Genomic DNA, 19,201 nt, shown 5'->3' with positions numbered 1-19,201 from the left:
ATCAAAGTCAGGCCCTCTAGACAGCCCCGAAATCAGGACTACCAGACAGCCCCAAAGTCAGGACTACCAGACACATCAAAGTCAGGACTACCAGACAGCCCCAAAGTCAGGACCTCTAGACAGCCCACCAGACACCCCAAAGTCAGGACAACCAGCCAGCCCACCAGACACCCCAAAGTCAAGACCACCAGAGCCAAGAACTCTTTCACCCCCCCACCCCTAATTCAGTATTTCACTTGGATAAGATGTTGAACTATTCATTGCACTTCATCACCAGGGATTTTTACATTTTGCGTACTGTCTATTACTGGTGTATTACTGGTGTATTACTGGTGTATTACTGGTGTATTACTGGTGTATTGCTGGTGTATTGCTGGTGTATTACTGGTGTATTACTGGTGTATTGCTGGTGTATTGCTGGTGTATTACTGGTGTATTGCTGGTGTATTGCTGGTGTATTGCTGGTGTATTGCTGGTGTATTGCTGGTGTATTACTGGTGTATTACTGGTGTATTACTGGTGTATTGCTGGTGTATTGCTGGTGTATTGCTGGTGTATTACTGGTGTATTGCTGGTCTATTGCTGGTGTATTGCTGGTGTATTGCTGGTGTATTACTGGTGTATTACTGGTGTATTACTGGTGTATTACTGGTGTATTGCTGGTGTATTGCTGGTGTATTGCTGGTGTATTGCTGGTGTATTACTGGTGTATTGCTGGTCTATTGCTGGTGTATTGCTGGTGTATTGCTGGTGTATTACTGGTGTATTACTGGTGTATTACTGGTGTATTGCTGGTGTATTGCTGGTGTATTACTGGTGTATTACTGGTGTATTAATGGTGTATTACTGGTGTATTGCTGGTGTATTGCTGGTGTATTACTGGTGTATTACTGGTGTATTACTGGTGTATTACTGGTGTATTGCTGGTGTATTACTGGTGTATTACTGGTCTATTGCTGGTGTATTACTGGTGTATTGCTGGTCTATTGCTGGTCTATTGCTCTTCCTATTGGAATGGGGATTTTGTGTGTATGTACATTGCCTCTAAAATAATTTAATCAAGTACAGAAAATAATATAGAATATTTGAGGATATTAATATGGCATTTAGCATCAATGGTTTCTGATCTAATGCAGTGGGTCCACCGTCTGGCGTTCCACGACCTGAGTCGCCTCACCACCCTCTACCTGTTCAACAACTCTCTGACTGAGCTGTCTGGGGCCAGCCTGGCTCTGCTGTCTTCCCTGGAGTACCTCAGACTCAACAACAACCCCTGGGAGTGTGACTGCAAGGTGGATTCCAAAACACACAACTTGCTTTTTCAGCTTGCCAAGATACTTTCACTATAGACTCATATTCTGACCATCTCCCCTTTTTGTGCTTGTTTCATGTGCTATTTTGATAGATTTTTTTAGTCTTTTTTTTCCATCTTTTTCAAATCAAATCAAATTGTATTTATTTATTTATTAGTATTTATTTATTATTTGTATTATTATTTATTATTTATTATTATTATTATTAATTTATTATTATTATTATTATTATTATTATTATTATTATTATGTATATTTATTATTATTATTTATTTATTTATCTTATTATGTATTATTATTATTATTAGTAATTATTATTATTATTAGTAATTATTATTATTATTATTATGTATTATGATTTATTATTATTATTATTATGTATATTTATTATTATTATTATTATTAGTTATTATTATTTATTTATTATTAATATAATTATTTATTAGTATTATTATTTAGTATTGATTTATTAGTATTTATTTTTTATTAGTATTTATTTATTATTGATTTATTATTAGTATTTATTTATTATTAGTAGTATTATTTAGTATTAGTATTATTATTTATTATTAGTATTATTATTTATTTATTATTAGTATTATTATTTATTTATTTATTATTATTATTATTATTTATTTATTATTAGTATTATTATTTATTTATTTTTCTTATTATCAATGTATTTATTTATTATAATTTTTTATTATTATTATTTATCTTATTGTACTTTAATGTAATCTGTCCTTGGGTGTTTTTAAAGGCATGCATTATTAAATTAAATTGATTGTCTGTTATTAAATGATGATTATTATTAAATTATTAAAATGTATTATCATCGTTATCCAGGCTCTGCCACTGTGGGTGTGGCTGCGGAGGTTCCGGGGCTCTACGTCGGTGCTGGAGTGCGTCTCCCCTCCTGAGCTCCAGGGCCGGGACCTGAAGGGATTGAGGAAAGAGGACTTACCCAGCTGTTCAGCAGGAGAAGCCCGGGGAGGTGGTGTCGTAGGCGGAGAGGCCGGGCTGGGGGAGTCCCAGACGAAAACGAAAGAGGAGGACTGTCGACTCCATCACAGGAACCACAAGCACCGCCATAACCACCACCAGCACCCACACCTCCCACACAGGGACCAGAACAACAGGGACCCGTCACCTTCGCCCCTACCCTTACCCCTTCCCAGGCCGCCCAAGGGGAGGCACAGGAACTGTACCCGGGGTCACAAGGGGGGTCAGAACGAGGTGAAGGTACTGAGGGAGGAGGGGGACTACACCCCTGGAGGGAATAAATACAACCCCTCCGCCCCCCCTCGCAGGAGGAACAAGTGTGTCCCCATGACATCAGTTGGCCCGCCCAGTGGGGTCAAGAGAGCCAATAGTAACGTGGCGTCCTGCCCCGCTGGGACTTTTCTCTGCATCCTGTTGGCTGTGCTGCTGTCACTCAGCTGAGACTGAGTTTACATGTAGCTAATGTTTTATCAACAACACCCTACAGGACAGTTCAGCATATACACTTGTGACTGACCAGCTCTGGCTCCTGCACTGAGGGGTGTGTGTGTTTGTGTGTGTGTTGAAGTGTTCTCTGTTGATGCGTTCATTTTAACTGAAGCTTAGCCAGTGGAATTACACCGTCGCTCTTTGATGATGTCATAAAGGGGAGTATCAGTCTCACCTCTAGGGGTTCTGATTTTGTGGTTGATTCAATTGAGAATACAAGAAGAAGAATACAACTATAGCCATATTACCTGAGAGGATACCTCAGCCATGATGATAACATGACCCTAACACGTTGTTGACATACCAGAAAAACATCCCTAAAATGTCAACTGGCCCAACGCTCTTAACCGCTAGGTTACCTGCTGCCCATATTAAACTGTGTTAATGACCCAACACTCCTAACCTCTAGGTTACCTGCAGCCCATATTAAACTGTGTTAATGACCCAACACTCCTAACCTCTAGGTTACCTGCAGCCCATATTAAACTGTGTTAATGACCCAACACTCCTAACCTCTAGGTTACCTGCTGCCCATATTAAACTGTGTTAATGACCCAACACTCCTAACCTCTAGGTTACCTGCAGCCCATATTAAACTGTGTTACTGACCCAACACTCCTAACCTCTAGGTTACCTGCAGCCCATATTAAACTGTGTTACTGATCCAACACTCCTAACCTCTAGGTTACCTGCTGCCCATATTAAACTGTGTTAATGACCCAACACTCCTAACCTCTAGGTTACCTGCAGCCCATATTAAACTGTGTTAATGAACCAACACTCCAACCTCTAGGTTACCTGCCCCATAACCCAACACTCCTAACCTCTAGGTTACCTGCAGCCCATATTAAACTGTGTTAATGACCCAACACTCCTAACCTCTAGGTTACCTGCTGCCCATATTAAACTGTGTTAATGACCCAACACTCCTAACCTCTAGGTTACCTGCAGCCCATATTAAACTGTGTTAATGACCCAACACTCCTAACCTCTAGGTTACCTGCTGCCCATATTAAACTGTGTTAATGACCCAACACTCCTAACCTCTAGGTTACCTGCAGCCCATATTAAACTGTGTTACTGATCCAACACTCCTAACCTCTAGGTTACCTGCAGCCCATATTAAACTGTGTTACTGACCCAACACTCCTAACCTCTAGGTTACCTGCAGCCCATATTAAACTGTGTTAATGACCCAACACTCCTAACCTCTAGGTTACCTGCTGCCCATATTAAACTGTGTTACTGATCCAACACTCCTAACCTCTAGGTTACCTGCAGCCCATATTAAACTGTGTTAATGACCCAACACTCCTAACCTCTAGGTTACCTGCAGCCCATATTAAACTGTGTTACTGACCCAACACTCCTAACCTCTAGGTTACCTGCAGCCCATATTAAACTGTGTTACTGACCCAACACTCCTAACCTCTAGGTTACCTGCTGCCCATATTAAACTGTGTTAATGACCCAACACTCCTAACCTCTAGGTTACCTGCAGCCCATATTAAACTGTGTTAATGACCCAACACTCCTAACCTCTAGGTTACCTGCTGCCCATATTAAACTGTGTTAATGACCCAACACTCCTAACCTCTAGGTTACCTGCAGCCCATATTAAACTGTGTTAATGACCCAACACTCCTAACCTCTAGGTTACCTGCAGCCCATATTAAACTGTGTTAATGACCCAACACTCCTAACCTCTAGGTTACCTGCTGCCCATATTAAACTGTGTTAATGACCCAACACTCCTAACCTCTAGGTTACCTGCTGCCCATATTAAACTGTGTTAATGACCCAACACTCCTAACCTCTAGGTTACCTGCAGCCCATATTAAACTGTGTTAATGACCCAACACTCCTAACCTCTAGGTTACCTGCTGCCCATATTAAACTGTGTTAATGACCCAACACTCCTAACCTCTAACCTGCTGCCCATATTAAACTGTGTTAATGACCCAACACTCCTAACCTCTAGGTTACCTGCTGCCCATATTAAACTGTGTTAATGACCCAACACTCCTAACCTCTAGGTTACCTGCAGCCCATATTAAACTGTGTTAATGACCCAACACTCCTAACCTCTAGGTTACCTGCAGCCCATATTAAACTGTGTTACTGACCCAACACTCCTAACCTCTAGGTTACCTGCTGCCCATATTAAACTGTGTTAATGACCCAACACTCCTAACCTCTAGGTTACCTGCCCCATATTAAACTGTGTTAATGACCCAACACTCCTAACCTCTAGGTTACCTGCAGCCCATATTAAACTGTGTTAATGACCCAACACTCCTAACCTCTAGGTTACCTGCAGCCCATATTAAACTGTGTTAATGACCCAACACTCCTAACCTCTAGGTTACCTGCAGCCCATATTAAACTGTGTTACTGACCCAACACTCCTAACCTCTAGGTTACCTGCAGCCCATATTAAACTGTGTTACTGACCCAACACTCCTAACCTCTAGGTTACCTGCATATTTAAACTGTGTTAATGACCCAACACTCCTAACCTCTAGGTTACCTGCTGCCCATATTAAACTGTGTTAATGACCCAACACTCCTAACCTCTAGGTTACCTGCTGCCCATATTAAACTGTGTTAATGACCCAACACTCCTAACCTCTAGGTTACCTGCAGCCCATATTAAACTGTGTTACTGACCCAACACTCCTAACCTCTAGGTTACCTGCTGCCCATATTAAACTGTGTTACTGACCCAACACTTAACCTCTAGGTTACCTGCTGCCCATATTAAACTGTGTTAATGACCCAACACTCCTAACCTCTAGGTTACCTGCTGCCCATATTAAACTGTGTTAATGACCCAACACTCCTAACCTCTAGGTTACCTGCAGCCCATATTAAACTGTGTTAATGACCCAACACTCCTAACCTCTAGGTTACCTGCAGCCCATATTAAACTGTGTTAATGACCCAACACTCCTAACCTCTAGGTTACCTGCAGCCCATATTAAACTGTGTTACTGACCCAACACTCCTAACCTCTAGGTTACCTGCAGCCCATATTAAACTGTGTTAATGACCCAACACTCCTAACCTCTAGGTTACCTGCAGCCCATATTAAACTGTGTTAATGACCCAACACTCCTAACCTCTAGGTTACCTGCTGCCCATATTAAACTGTGTTAATGACCCAACACTCCTAACCTCTAGGTTACCTGCAGCCCATATTAAACTGTGTTACTGACCCAACACTCCTAACCTCTAGGTTACCTGCAGCCCATATTAAACTGTGTTAATGACCCAACACTCCTAACCTCTAGGTTACCTGCAGCCCATATTAAACTGTGTTAATGACCCAACACTCCTAACCTCTAGGTTACCTGCAGCCCATATTAAACTGTGTTACTGACCCAACACTCCTAACCTCTAGGTTACCTGCAGCCCATATTAAACTGTGTTAATGACCCAACACTCCTAACCTCTAGGTTACCTGCAGCCCATATTAAACTGTGTTAATGACCCAACACTCCTAACCTCTAGGTTACCTGCAGCCCATATTAAACTGTGTTAATGACCCAACACTCCTAACCTCTAGGTTACCTGCTGCCCATATTAAACTGTGTTAATGACCCAACACTCCTAACCTCTAGGTTACCTGCTGCCCATATTAAACTGTGTTAATGACCCAACACTCCTAACCTCTAGGTTACCTGCAGCCCATATTAAACTGTGTTAATGACCCAACACTCCTAACCTCTAGGTTACCTGCAGCCCATATTAAACTGTGTTAATGACCCAACACTCCTAACCTCTAGGTTACCTGCTGCCCATATTAAACTGTGTTAATGACCCAACACTCCTAACCTCTAGGTTACCTGCTGCCCATATTAAACTGTGTTAATGACCCAACACTCCTAACCTCTAGGTTACCTGCTGCCCATATTAAACTGTGTTAATGACCCAACACTCCTAACCTCTAGGTTACCTGCTGCCCATATTAAACTGTGTTAATGACCCAACACTCCTAACCTCTAGGTTACCTGCTGCCCATATTAAACTGTGTTACTGACCCAACACTCCTAACCTCTAGGTTACCTGCAGCCCATATTAAACTGTGTTACTGACCCAACACTCCTAACCTCTAGGTTACCTGCTGCCCATATTAAACTGTGTTAATGACCCAACACTCCTAACCTCTAGGTTAGCCTATTAAACTGTGTTACTGACCCATAACCTTAAACTGTGTTAATGACCCAACACTCCTAACCTCTAGGTTACCTGCAGCCCATATTAAACTGTGTTACTGAAACACTCCTAACCTCTAGGTTACCTTATATTAAACTGTGTTAATGACCCAACACTCCTAACCTCTAGGTTACCTGCTACCCATATTAAACTGTGTTAATGACCCAACACTCCTAACCTCTAGGTTACCTGCAGCCCATATTAAACTGTGTTACTGACCCAACACTCCTAACCTCTAGGTTACCTGCTGCCCATATTAAACTGTGTTAATGACCCAACACTCCTAACCTCTAGGTTACCTGCTGCCCATATTAAACTGTGTTAATGACCCAACACTCCTAACCTCTAGGTTACCTGCTGCCCATATTAAACTGTGTTAATGACCCAACACTCCTAACCTCTAGGTTACCTGCAGCCCATATTAAACTGTGTTACTGACCCAACACTCCTAACCTCTAGGTTACCTGCTGCCCATATTAAACTGTGTTACTGACCCAACACTCCTAACCTCTAGGTTACCTGCTGCCCATATTAAACTGTGTTAATGACCCAACACTCCTAACCTCTAGGTTACCTGCTGCCCATATTAAACTGTGTTAATGACCCAACACTCCTAACCTCGAGGTTACCTGCAGCCCATATTAAACTGTGTTAATGACCCAACACTCCTAACCTCTAGGTTACCTGCTGCCCATATTAAACTGTGTTAATGACCCAACACTCCTAACCTCTAGGTTACCTGCAGCCCATATTAAACTGTGTTAATGACCCAACACTCCTAACCTCTAGGTTACCTGCTGCCCATATTAAACTGTGTTAATGACCCAACACTCCTAACCTCTAGGTTACCTGCAGCCCATATTAAACTGTGTTAATGACCCAACACTCCTAACCTCTAGGTTACCTGCAGCCCATATTAAACTGTGTTAATGACCCAACACTCCTAACCTCTAGGTTACCTGCAGCACATATTAAACTGTGTTACTGACCCAACACTCCTAACCTCTAGGTTACCTGCAGCCCATATTAAACTGTGTTAATGACCCAACACTCCTAACCTCTAGGTTACCTGCAGCCCATATTAAACTGTGTTAATGACCCAACACTCCTAACCTCTAGGTTACCTGCTGCCCATATTAAACTGTGTTAATGACCCAACACTCCTAACCTCTAGGTTACCTGCAGCCCATATTAAACTGTGTTACTGACCCAACACTCCTAACCTCTAGGTTACCTGCAGCCCATATTAAACTGTGTTAATGACCCAACACTCCTAACCTCTAGGTTACCTGCAGCCCATATTAAACTGTGTTAATGACCCAACACTCCTAACCTCTAGGTTACCTGCAGCCCATATTAAACTGTGTTACTGACCCAACACTCCTAACCTCTAGGTTACCTGCAGCCCATATTAAACTGTGTTAATGACCCAACACTCCTAACCTCTAGGTTACCTGCTGCCCATATTAAACTGTGTTACTGACCCAACACTCCTAACCTCTAGGTTACCTGCAGCCCATATTAAACTGTGTTAATGACCCAACACTCCTAACCTCTAGGTTACCTGCAGCCCATATTAAACTGTGTTAATGACCCAACACTCCTAACCTCTAGGTTACCTGCAGCCCATATTAAACTGTGTTAATGACCCAACACTCCTAACCTCTAGGTTACCTGCTGCCCATATTAAACTGTGTTAATGACCCAACACTCCTAACCTCTAGGTTACCTGCTGCCCATATTAAACTGTGTTAATGACCCAACACTCCTAACCTCTAGGTTACCTGCTGCCCATATTAAACTGTGTTAATGACCCAACACTCCTAACCTCTAGGTTACCTGCTGCCCATATTAAACTGTGTTAATGATCCAACACTCCTAACCTCTAGGTTACCTGCTGCCCATATTAAACTGTGTTAATGACCCAACACTCCTAACCTCTAGGTTACCTGCAGCCCATATTAAAGTGTGTTTGTAACTAATCTACAGTACAGTGTTGTTTATGTAAACAGTCTCCATGTCTTTATTGAGGCTTTCAAAAAAGCTCCCTGGTCTTTGAAGTTGAATCAGTGCTTGAAATGCAATACTTGACTAAGAGATCTTACAGATGTTGTATGTATGGTGGACAGAGGAAGGGGTAGCGATTCAAAAATCATGTCAGCCCACATCATTTCATACAGAGTGAGTCCATGTAACTTATTATGGGAGTTGTCAAAGCTGGAAATCTTTGACACGATATCAAAGTGTGAACCCCGCCTCTGTTTTGATAAAAATACATAATTTTAAAGCTGGGGGATGGGCATGGAGAAATGTAACCACTTTCAAATTCATGGACAGAGCCATTGATGCAAGGAATGACCTTCCATGATTTCAAAATGATAGTTGTAGCACGTGTTTTGAGGCTATACAGTGTTTGTTTAGAGGCGATACAGTGTTTGTTGTGAGGCGATACAGTATTTGTTTTGAGGCTATACAGTATTTGTTTTGAGGCTATACAGTGTTTGTTTTGAGGCTATACAGTGTTTGTTTTGAGGCTATACAGTATTTGTTTTGAGGCTATACAGTGTTTGTTTTGAGGCTATGCAGTGTTTGTTTTGAGGCTATGCAGTGTTTGTTTTGAGGCTATACAGTGTTTGTTTTGAGGCTATACAGTATTTGTTTTGAGGCTATACAGTGTTTGTTTTGAGGCTATACAGTGTTTGTTTACATTTACATCATTTACAAACATTGAACTAAGCTCATGAAGCATTCTACATTAATCAATGGGAATATATAATATATATATAATTCATTTATAAGTCCAAAAATGTGTCATAATTTAAGCCACATTTTATCCTGAACTAATTTAGGCTTGCCAAAACAAAGGGAGTGAATACTTATGTAAATAATATATTTTAAGTTATTGAAATTGTATTCCTTTGTAAACATTGGTAGAATTACATTTCAACCTTGACATAATGGAGCATTTTGATGTAGATCAATAACAAAAAAACAAATCTGAATTAATAAATCCCTTTCAATTTCAATTTGTAACGCAACAAAGTCCAAGGGGGGTGAATTCTTGTCATACCCACTGTATAAGCTATTCTAGTTGTGGAGACCCGCTGGGGGACAAACGTCTTTTCCACGTTGGTTCTATGTAATTTCATTAAAATGACGTGGAGACAATGTTGATTCAACCAGTGTGTGGGAGAGGTTAGTGCCTACGACAAGCCTTGATGCCCAAGAGGCTCAAAGCCCAGAAGTCAGAGGTCAATGATAGCTAAGAGGGGAGTTGAGAGGTTATTTAACCTCTCCAATAGCCTCATGTCTTGTTGTAGAGCCTGCCACATATGAACATACATGTACATGGGGCATTTCAACATCAGTCAGAGAGGAATAATGAAGGAATGATGGAATGAGTATTTAGTACTCCAATGAGAAGAGAGCATGGATTTAACTGCTGCTTCAGGTGTAGTCCTCATTCTGGAATGTTGTGAGTGTTCTAAACTACACAATGGATCTGAGAATGTTGTGAGTGTTCTAAAATACACAATGGATCTGAGAATGTTGTGAGTGTTCTAAAATACACAATGGATCTGAGAATGTTGTGAGTGTACTAAAATACACAATGGATCTGAGAATGTTGTGAGTGTTCTAAAATACACAATGGATCTGAGAATGTTGTGAGTGTACTAAAATACACAATGGATCTGAGAATGTTGTGAGTGTTCTAAACTACACAAAGGATCTGAGAATGTTGTGAGTGTTCTAAACTACACAATGGATCTGTGAATGTTGTGAGTGTTCTAAACTACACAAAGGATCTGAGAATGTTGTGAGTGTTCTAAACTACACAATGGATCTGAGAATGTTGTGAGTGTTCTAAACTACACAAAGGATCTGAAAGACTGAACATGGAACGTTCTGATTCTACTGAACTGCTGCTATGTTTGAGGAGACAGAGAGCTCTGGAACTCTCCTCGTGATTCTGGTACCTTCTTTAGGATAAGGAATCTTCTTCATGTTTCTGAAATCTTCTTCATGTTTCTTGAACTCTCTTCGTGATTCACAAACATTCCGTGTTCTGGAACTCTTATTCATGGTTCTAGAACCTTCTTCAGGAGCTGGAACTCTTCTTCGTGGAGAGGTGATAAAGGGACAGGTGACAGAGGGCCCACAGTGCTCCTTGTGGACTGGAGGGGTAAAAACAACCTCCCCAGCCTTGCCCAGCCCTGTCCAGTCCTACACTCACCAAGCTGTCCCCACAGTGACGGATGTCTCTGTAGAACAGTGGTCTCCAACCCTGGTCCTGGAGATATACAGAGCTTTTGTTCCAGCCCCACACTAACAGACCTGATTCAACTAATCCTGTGTTTCTCAATTCATTCCTGTGGTAACAACGAGAGCTTTTGTTCTCGCCTTGCACTGATTCGGCTAGTGCAGGGGGTCGACAAACTACGGCCCTATGAAATGTTCACAGAGAGGGAATTTTTTGTTCGTTTTTTTTTTTAAACACTCCAGGCCTTGATCATCTCTAACTAAATAGAGAGTATCTCCGCATCAGTCAAAGCATTGTCTGCTGATATGATGCCCGTCCGTGGTCCCAGGTGGAGAAGTGCAACTGAAGCACAACATTTGTCTGATGCTGAGCAGAAATTACAATAGATTTGCGTTTACAAAACGCAACAAGATATTTCTTATGCGTTTTACCTTTTTTTTTTTTTTTTCCTGCATGAAAAATAAACAATTCTGCATTAACACAACTCCTAAGTTTAACGTGCTAATTAATTAAGTGACTGAATGAGTAAGGTGATTGGACATTATGTAGTGTTGGCTTTCTGCCGTGTTGGAGAAGCCCTTTTGGATGAATCATTTGTACAGCTGCAATCTTTTGATTTTCCTGACTTTTTTTCTCTTCTCCTTCCTCTGCTTGTCTGCTCCTCCCCCATCTTCTTCTCCGAGCAGAGCAGAGGCAGGCCCGTTGCCCCAGCGACTCCAGACTCCACGCAGACACTGTGTGTACCGACACGTGCTGCTCCAGAGTCAGTACTGTTCATTTGCATAGTGTCTCTCGTTCACATTCCCTCGTAAAAGTTCAAACTCACCAAAAAATGGCATTCGGAGGCCTACCTATGTATGTAGAACTTTATAAGTTGGACTGCCGTTCGCGCTCGTTAGAATATTTAGCTAGCAGGCTCCATGGAAATTCGCTATTACTTGTGCTAATTTTGTTAGCATTCTGGTAATAGACCCCTAATGTAGTTTTTTTGCCCCCCCCCCTTCCGCACACGCACACACACTAGGCCGGTAATACCTTAAATCCCAGGATAAGAGTCTGGATACCATCCGACCCAGGTGGTGACTCAGTTCTGATTAGTTGAATCAGGTTCGTGCACTTCCTGCTGTGTGTCTCCGGGACAAGAGTGGGTGGACGCTGCGGCAGACAGTATTTGTACCGCTGTAAAAAAAAAATCCTTGAGGTGATGCTATCTAAAATGACCTCTGTGTCCGTTCGTTGATGTGAGGGTGACGTTTGTGACCACGGAGGAACTGGCTCGGTCCTTTCTGTCCTGTTAGTCTGTCGGCAGTCTTCAGTCTGTCTGCGGCCTGTCTGCAGTCTTTAGTCTGTTTGGGGCCTGTCGGCAGTCTTCAGTCTGTTTGCGGCCTGTCGGCAGTCTGTTAGCAGTCTGTTTGCGGCCTGTCGGCAGTCTTCAGTCTGTTTGGGGCCTGTCGGCAGTCTTCAGTCTGTTTGGGGCCTGTCGGCAGTCTGCAGTCTGTTTGCGGCCTGTCGGCAGTCTGTTAGCAGTCTGTTTGCGGCCTGCTGGCAGTCTTCAGTCTGTTTGGGGCCTGTCGGCAGTCTTCAGTCTGTTTGCGGCCTGTCGGCAGTCTTCAGTCTGCTGGCAGTCTGTTTGCAGTCTGTTTGCGGCCTGCTGGCAGTCTGTTTGCAGTCTGTTTGCGGCCTGCTGGCAGTCTGTTTGCGGCCTGCTGGCAGTCTGTTTGCAGTCTGTTAACAGTCTGTTAGCAGTCTGTTAGCAGTCTGTTTGCAGTCTGTTGGCAGTCTGTTTGCGGCCTGTTGGCAGTCTGTTAGCAGTCTGTTTGCGGCCTGTTGGCAGTCTTCAGTCTGTTTGCGGCCTGTCGGCAGTCTTCAGTCTGTTTGCGGCCTGTCGGCAGTCTTCAGTCTGTTTGCGGCCTGTCGGCAGTCTTCAGTCTGTTTGCGGCCTGTCTGGCAGTCTGTTTGCGGCCTGCTGGCAGTCTGTTTGCAGTCTGTTTGCGGCCTGCTGGCAGTCTGTTAGCAGTCTGTTTGCGGCCTGCTGGCAGTCTGTTTGCAGTCTGTTTGCGGCCTGCTGGCAGTCTGTTTGCAGTCTGTTTGCGGCCTGCTGGCAGTCTGTTTGCGGCCTGCTGGCAGTCTGTTTGCGGCCTGCTGGCAGTCTGTTTGCAGTCTGTTTGCGGCCTGCTGGCAGTCTGTTTGCAGTCTGTTTGCGGCCTGCTGGCAGTCTGTTTGCAGTCTGTTTGCGGCCTGCTGGCAGTCTGTTAGCAGTCTGTTTGCGGCCTGCTGGCAGTCTGCTAGCAGTCTGTTTGCGGCCTGCTGGCAGTCTGTTTGCGGCCTGCTGGCAGTCTGTTTGCAGTCTGTTTGCGGCCTGCTGGCAGTCTGTTAGCAGTCTGTTTGCGGCCTGCTGGCAGTCTGTTAGCAGTCTGTTTGCGGCCTGCTGGCAGTCTGTTAGCAGTCTGTTTTTGCCTGTCTGGCAGTCTGTTAGCAGTCTGTTTGCGGCCTGCTGGCAGTCTGTTAGCAGTCTGTTTGCGGCCTGCTGGCAGTCTGTTTGCAGTCTGTCGGCAGTCTTCAGTCTGCTGGCAGTCTGTTTGCGGCCTGTCAGCAGTCTTCAGTCTGTTAGCAGTCTGTTAGCAGTCTGTTTGCAGTCTGTTTGCGGCCTGCTGGCAGTCTGTTAGCAGTCTGTTAGCAGTCTGTTAGCAGTCTGTTTGCGGCCTGCTGGCAGTCTGTTTGCAGTCTGTTTGCAGTCTGTTAGCAGTCTGTTGGCAGTCTGTTAGCGGTCTGTTAGCGGTCTGTTAGCAGTCTGTTAGTCTGTTAGCAGTCTGTTAGCAGTCTGTTAGCAGTCTGTTAGCGGTCCTGTTAGCAGTCTGTTAGCAGTCTGTTAGCAGTCTGTTAGCAGTCTGTTTGCAGTCTGTTAACAGTCTGTTAGCAGTCTGTTAGCAGTCTGTTTGCAGTCTGTTAGCAGTCTGTTGGCGGTCTGTTAGCGGTCTGTTAGCGGTCTGTTAGCGGTCTGTTAGCGGTCTGTTGGCAGTCTGTTGGCGGTCTGTTGGCGGTCTGTTAGCGGTCTGTTAGCAGTCTGTTAGCGGTCTGTTAGCAGTCTGTTAGCAGTCTGTTAGCAGTCTGTTTGCAGTCTGTTAGCAGTCTGTTAGCGGTCTGTTAGCGGTCTGTTAGCGGTCTGTTAGCAGTCTGTTAGCAGTCTGTTAGCAGTCTGTTAGCGGTCTGTTAGCGGTCTGTTAGCAGTCTGTTAGCAGTCTGTTAGCAGTCTGTTAGCGGTCTGTTAGCGGTCTGTTAGCAGTCTGTTAGCGGTCTGTTAGCGGTCTGTTAGCGGTCTGTTAGCAGTCTGTTAGCAGTCTGTTAGCAGTCTGTTAGCAGTCTGTTAGCGGTCTGTTAGCGGTCTGTTAGCAGTCTGTTAGCGGTCTGTTAGCGGTCTGTTAGCGGTCTGTTAGCGGTCTGTTAGCAGTCTGTTAGCGGTCTGTTAGCGGTCTGTTAGCGGTCTGTTAGCGGTCTGTTAGCGGTCTGTTAGCGGTCTGTTAGCGGTCTGTTAGCAGTCTGTTAGCAGTCTGTTAGCGGTCTGTTAGCGGTCTGTTAGCAGTCTGTTAGCAGTCTGTTAGCGGTCTGTTAGCGGTCTGTTAGCGGTCTGTTAGCGGTCTGTTAGCGGTCTGTTAGCAGTCTGTCTGAAGGACGCTGCACTTCTTTTCATTTGTTCTTTCTTCAGTTCTGTCTTTACTTTGTTAAGCAGTTAGTTCAGATAAATGGTTCACTTTTCTGGTTCCTTTCATTCCTCTTCCTCATTCTGTGCATTTCTTCCACTCCCTCCCTCCCTCCCCCCCTCCCTCCCTCCCACAATGCGACCCTAATTTTGTATGTGGTTACAAAACTACGCCAGTTTCAAAAGCTGTTTATAAACTACATTAAAAATAATTGTTCTCGTATTGCTGAGATGGACTGTTTGTTGTCTTCTCCTTTGTGTGTGTGTGTGTGTGTGTGTGTGTGTGTGTGTGTGTGTGTGTGTGTGTGTGTGTGTGTGTGTGTGTGTGTGTGTGTGTGTGTGTGTGTGTGTTGGACTTGGACTTACAGAGAGAAGAACATTTGGAAGCAAGGGAGATAGAGTGATAAGGGAAATAGAAATTGAGGAATGAGCAGAATTTTGGATAAAGAGTTTGAAATGCAATGAAATAAGGAAATTAAGGAGACAGATTAACATGCACACAGAGATAAACACACTATCTGTCATACGCAGACAAACACAGTCCTTCATGCCCTAGTTCTGTCTCCCTCACCCTCATACATAAGGGAGTCTTACACTCTTATTCACTGTCTCTTATTCACTCTCTCGCTCTCTCTCTCTCTCTCTCTCTCTCTCTCTCTCTCTCTCTCTCTCCCTCTCTCTCAAAATGCATGTCACGCCCTGACCTTAGAGAGCCTTTTTATTATTCGGTTAGGTCGGGGTGTGATTTGGATGGGCATTCTAGTTTTTCTATTTCTTTGTTGGCCGGGTATGGTTCCCAATCAGAGGCAGTTGTTTATCATTGTCTCTGATTGGGGATCATACTTAGGCAGCCCTTTTTCCCACCTTTAGTTTATGGGATCTTGACTATGTTTGTGTGTTGTTGTTTTCTGCACTGCATGTAGCTTCACGTTCTGTTGTAGTTTGTTATTTTTGTTTTTCGTGTTCATCTAATAAAATGATGTACGCTTACCACGCTGCTCCTTGGTCTAATCCATCTCTAAACGATCGTGACAGAAGATCCCACCACTAAAGGACCAAGGAACGTGGCCAGGAGGAGCAGAGATCCTGGGCTCAGGAGAAAAGGGAGTGGAGGACATCATGGACAATGGGAGGAGATTATGGAAGGAGACAAGACCCTGCCATGACAAGACGGAAGGAGGATCAACTGCCAAACTGTGATTTTATGACACCTACATAAGCGGAGGGCTCTTGTCAACAGTACGTTTAGATAAAGGGACCATGTTAAATTATCATTGGAGGACATCAATGGACAATGGGAGCAGATTTCAGATTACTGATGAAGGAGACAAGACCCCTGACAGTGTCATGGATTAGCCACACATTCTTTCAAAAAATATAATGAGAAACAAAAAACATGGGCTCAGGAGGACAAATAAAACTAATTTTAATAAATATTAGTGGAGGACATCATGGACAATGGGAGGAGATTATGGAAGCAAGAGCAGATTTCAAAAGACTGATGACTCATATTGTACGTGATTGGCTACAAGACCCAACCACAACAAAATAATTTAAAAACCGAAAGGAAACTTCTATGGAAAATATGTATCAAAAGCCAGTATTGCGGATGGACTACAATACCCAGACATAATTTACAATTACGGATAGCTGGACAGGAGACATCATTTACAATTACGGATAGGAGACATAATTTACAATGGACTACAATACCCAGACATCATTTACAATTACGGATAGCCATGGACTACAATACCCAGACATAATTTACAATTACGGATAGCAATGGACTACAATACCCAGACATCATTTACAATTACGATAGCCATGGACTAGACACTACAATACCCAGACATAATTTACAATTACGGATGATGGACTACAATCCAGACATCAGACAATAGGGATAGCCATGGACTACAATACCCAGATGTTCTCTGTTTTAGTGAGTCCTCCAGATCCAGGAGGCAGACATCATTTACAATTACGGGATGACCCCAGGGATGTTCTCTGTTTAGTGCCAGTCCACCAGATCAGAGGCAGTAGGGATGACCAGGGATGTTCTCTGTTTAGTGAGTCCTCCAAATCCAGGGGCAGTAGGGATGACCAGGGATGTTCTCTGTTTAGTGAGTCCTCCAGATCAGAGGCAGTAGGGATGACCAGGGATGTTCTCTGTTTAGTGAGTCCTCCAGATCAGAGGCAGTAGGGATGACCAGGGATGTTCTCTGTTTAGTGAGTCCTCCAGATCAGAGGCAGTAGGGATGACCAGGGATGTTCTCTGTTTAGTGAGTCCTCCAGATCTGTTGACCAGGGATGTTCTCTGTTTAGTGAGTCCTCCAGATCAGAGGCAGTAGGGATGACCAGGGATGTTCTCTGTTTAGTGAGTCCTCCAGATCAGAGGCAGGGGATGACCAGGGATGTTCTCTGTTTAGTGAGTCCTCCAGATCAGAGGCAGTGGGGATGACCAGGGATGTTCTCTGTTTAGTGAGTCCTCCAGATCAGAGGTAGGGATGACCGGGGATGTGGGATGACCAGGGATGTTCTCTGTTTAGTGAGTCCTCCAGATCAGTCAGTAGGGATGACTCCAGATCAGAGGCAGATCTGGAGGACTCACCAAACAGAGGCATGATGACCAGGGATGTTCTCTGTTTAGTGAGTCCTCCAGATCAGAGGCAGTAGGGATGACAGTATGTTCTCTGTTTAGTGAGTCCACCAGATCAGAGGCAGTAGGGATGACCAGGGATGTTCTCTGTTTAGTGAGTCCTCCAGATCAGAGGCAGTAGGGATGACCAGGGATGTTCTCTGTTTAGTGCTCTTGATAAGTATGTGAATTGGACTATTTTCCCACTAATTATTTACAATGTAACTTTAGGGTGTCAGGTAACAAGTACATTATTTTCTTTAGAAGTGAAGTAAAAGTAAGTTGTAAAAAATATAAATTGTAAAGTACAGATATCCCCGAAAAATGACTTAAGTAGTACTTTAAAGTATTTTTACTTAAGTACTTTATACCACTATGTTCCATCCTAATCATTGCCAAGATATCCTCTGGGGCAGATACAGTTGATATATATATATATATATATATATATATACAGTGGGGCAAAAAAGTATTTAGTCAGCCACCAATTGTGCAAGTTCTCCCACTTAAAAATATGAAAGAGGCCTGTAATTTTCATCACAGGTACACTTCAACTATGACAGACAATATGAGAAAAAATAATCCAGAAAATCACATTGTAGGATTTTTAATGAATTTATTTGCAAATGATGGTGGAAAATAAGTATATTGAAGCAACATCTCAAGACATCAGTCAGGTTAAAGCTTGGTCGCAAATGGGTCTTCCAGATGGACAATGACCCCAAGCAAACTTCCAAAGTTGTGGCGAAATGGTTTAAGGACAACAAAGTCAAAGTATTGGAGTGGCCATCACAAAGCCCTGACCTCAATCCTATAGAACATTTGTGGGCAGAACTGAAAAAGTGTGCGCGAGCAAGGAGGCCTACAAACCTGACTCAGTTACACCAGCTCTGTCAGGATGAATGGGCCAAAATTCACCTAACTCATTGTGGGAAGCTTGTGGAAGGCTAGCCGAAATGTTTGACCCAAGTTAAAACATTTCAAGGCAATGCTACCGAATTCTAATTGAGTGCATGTACACTGCATGTAAACAAAGTGATGAAATAAATAAAATATGAAATAAATAGTTCTCTCTACAATTATTTTGATATTTCACATTCTTAAAATAAAGTGGTGATCCTAGCTGACCTAAAACAGGGAATTTGTACTAGGATTAAATGTCAGGAATTGTGAAAAACTTAGTTGAAATGTAATTGGCTAAGGTGTATGTAAACTTCCGACTTCAACTGTGTTTGCTGGAACTTACGTTACCATGGTATTTTATTGACTAATCTTCTGGAATCACGGTTGCCATGGTGTTCATTATCATCAAAAATGTGCTGGTGTTGATTGGTTGGACCAGTTATGGCAGCAAAGTCTCTCTGACTGAGTAGTAGCAAAGGAATACATATATTTCAACATCGTATTTGGGGGAAACTTGCCCAAATTATATATTTTCCACGGGCAGGTGGATGAGGAGTGAGGCTGTCAACAGATTAGTGTGTGAGGAGAATGTAACACACTGAACCAACTGAACCAGCTGAACACACTGAATACACTGCTCAGCCAGCTCTGAGTCTGATGATGAGAAAGATAGAGGA

The 19,201-nt window shown here is 43.2% G+C and overlaps 1 protein-coding gene and 1 long non-coding RNA gene across 11 annotated transcripts in view; one reads left to right on the top strand and one right to left on the bottom strand.

Annotated features, from left to right (window-relative positions):
• The window catches only part of LOC118380983 (reticulon-4 receptor-like 1), a 277,946-nt gene extending 275,190 nt beyond the window's left edge, over positions 1-2,756 (top strand). Inside the window, exons 5-6 of the mRNA XM_052529102.1 lie at positions 1,137-1,292; positions 2,160-2,756. Coding sequence (XP_052385062.1) covers positions 1,137-1,292; positions 2,160-2,756 — 753 coding nt within the window. The remainder of the gene's footprint in view (positions 1-1,136; positions 1,293-2,159) is intronic.
• Positions 2,757-3,169: 413 nt separating this feature from the next.
• Positions 3,170-12,987, bottom strand: LOC127932992 (uncharacterized). Of its 10 annotated transcripts, none has more exons than XR_008146718.1 (8): positions 8,697-12,987; positions 7,267-8,531; positions 5,993-6,872; positions 5,663-5,937; positions 5,174-5,228; positions 4,846-4,955; positions 3,915-4,024; positions 3,170-3,273 (listed from the first exon to the last, which is right to left on the bottom strand). It is a non-coding gene; the product is annotated as an uncharacterized LOC127932992 (long non-coding RNA). The 10 variants fall into 10 exon arrangements; XR_008146720.1 differs by having other exon boundaries at positions 5,663-5,882; XR_008146721.1 differs by having other exon boundaries at positions 5,663-6,872; positions 7,267-7,431; positions 7,487-8,531.
• Between the last annotated feature and the right edge of the window lie 6,214 nt (positions 12,988-19,201).

This window comes from Oncorhynchus keta, chromosome 11, assembly GCF_023373465.1.
Source record: "Oncorhynchus keta strain PuntledgeMale-10-30-2019 chromosome 11, Oket_V2, whole genome shotgun sequence".
NCBI classification, from domain to species: Eukaryota; Metazoa; Chordata; class Actinopteri; order Salmoniformes; family Salmonidae; genus Oncorhynchus; species Oncorhynchus keta.
Note: the sequence above shows the minus strand (reverse complement) of the source record. Positions and strands in the feature narration are given on the sequence as shown.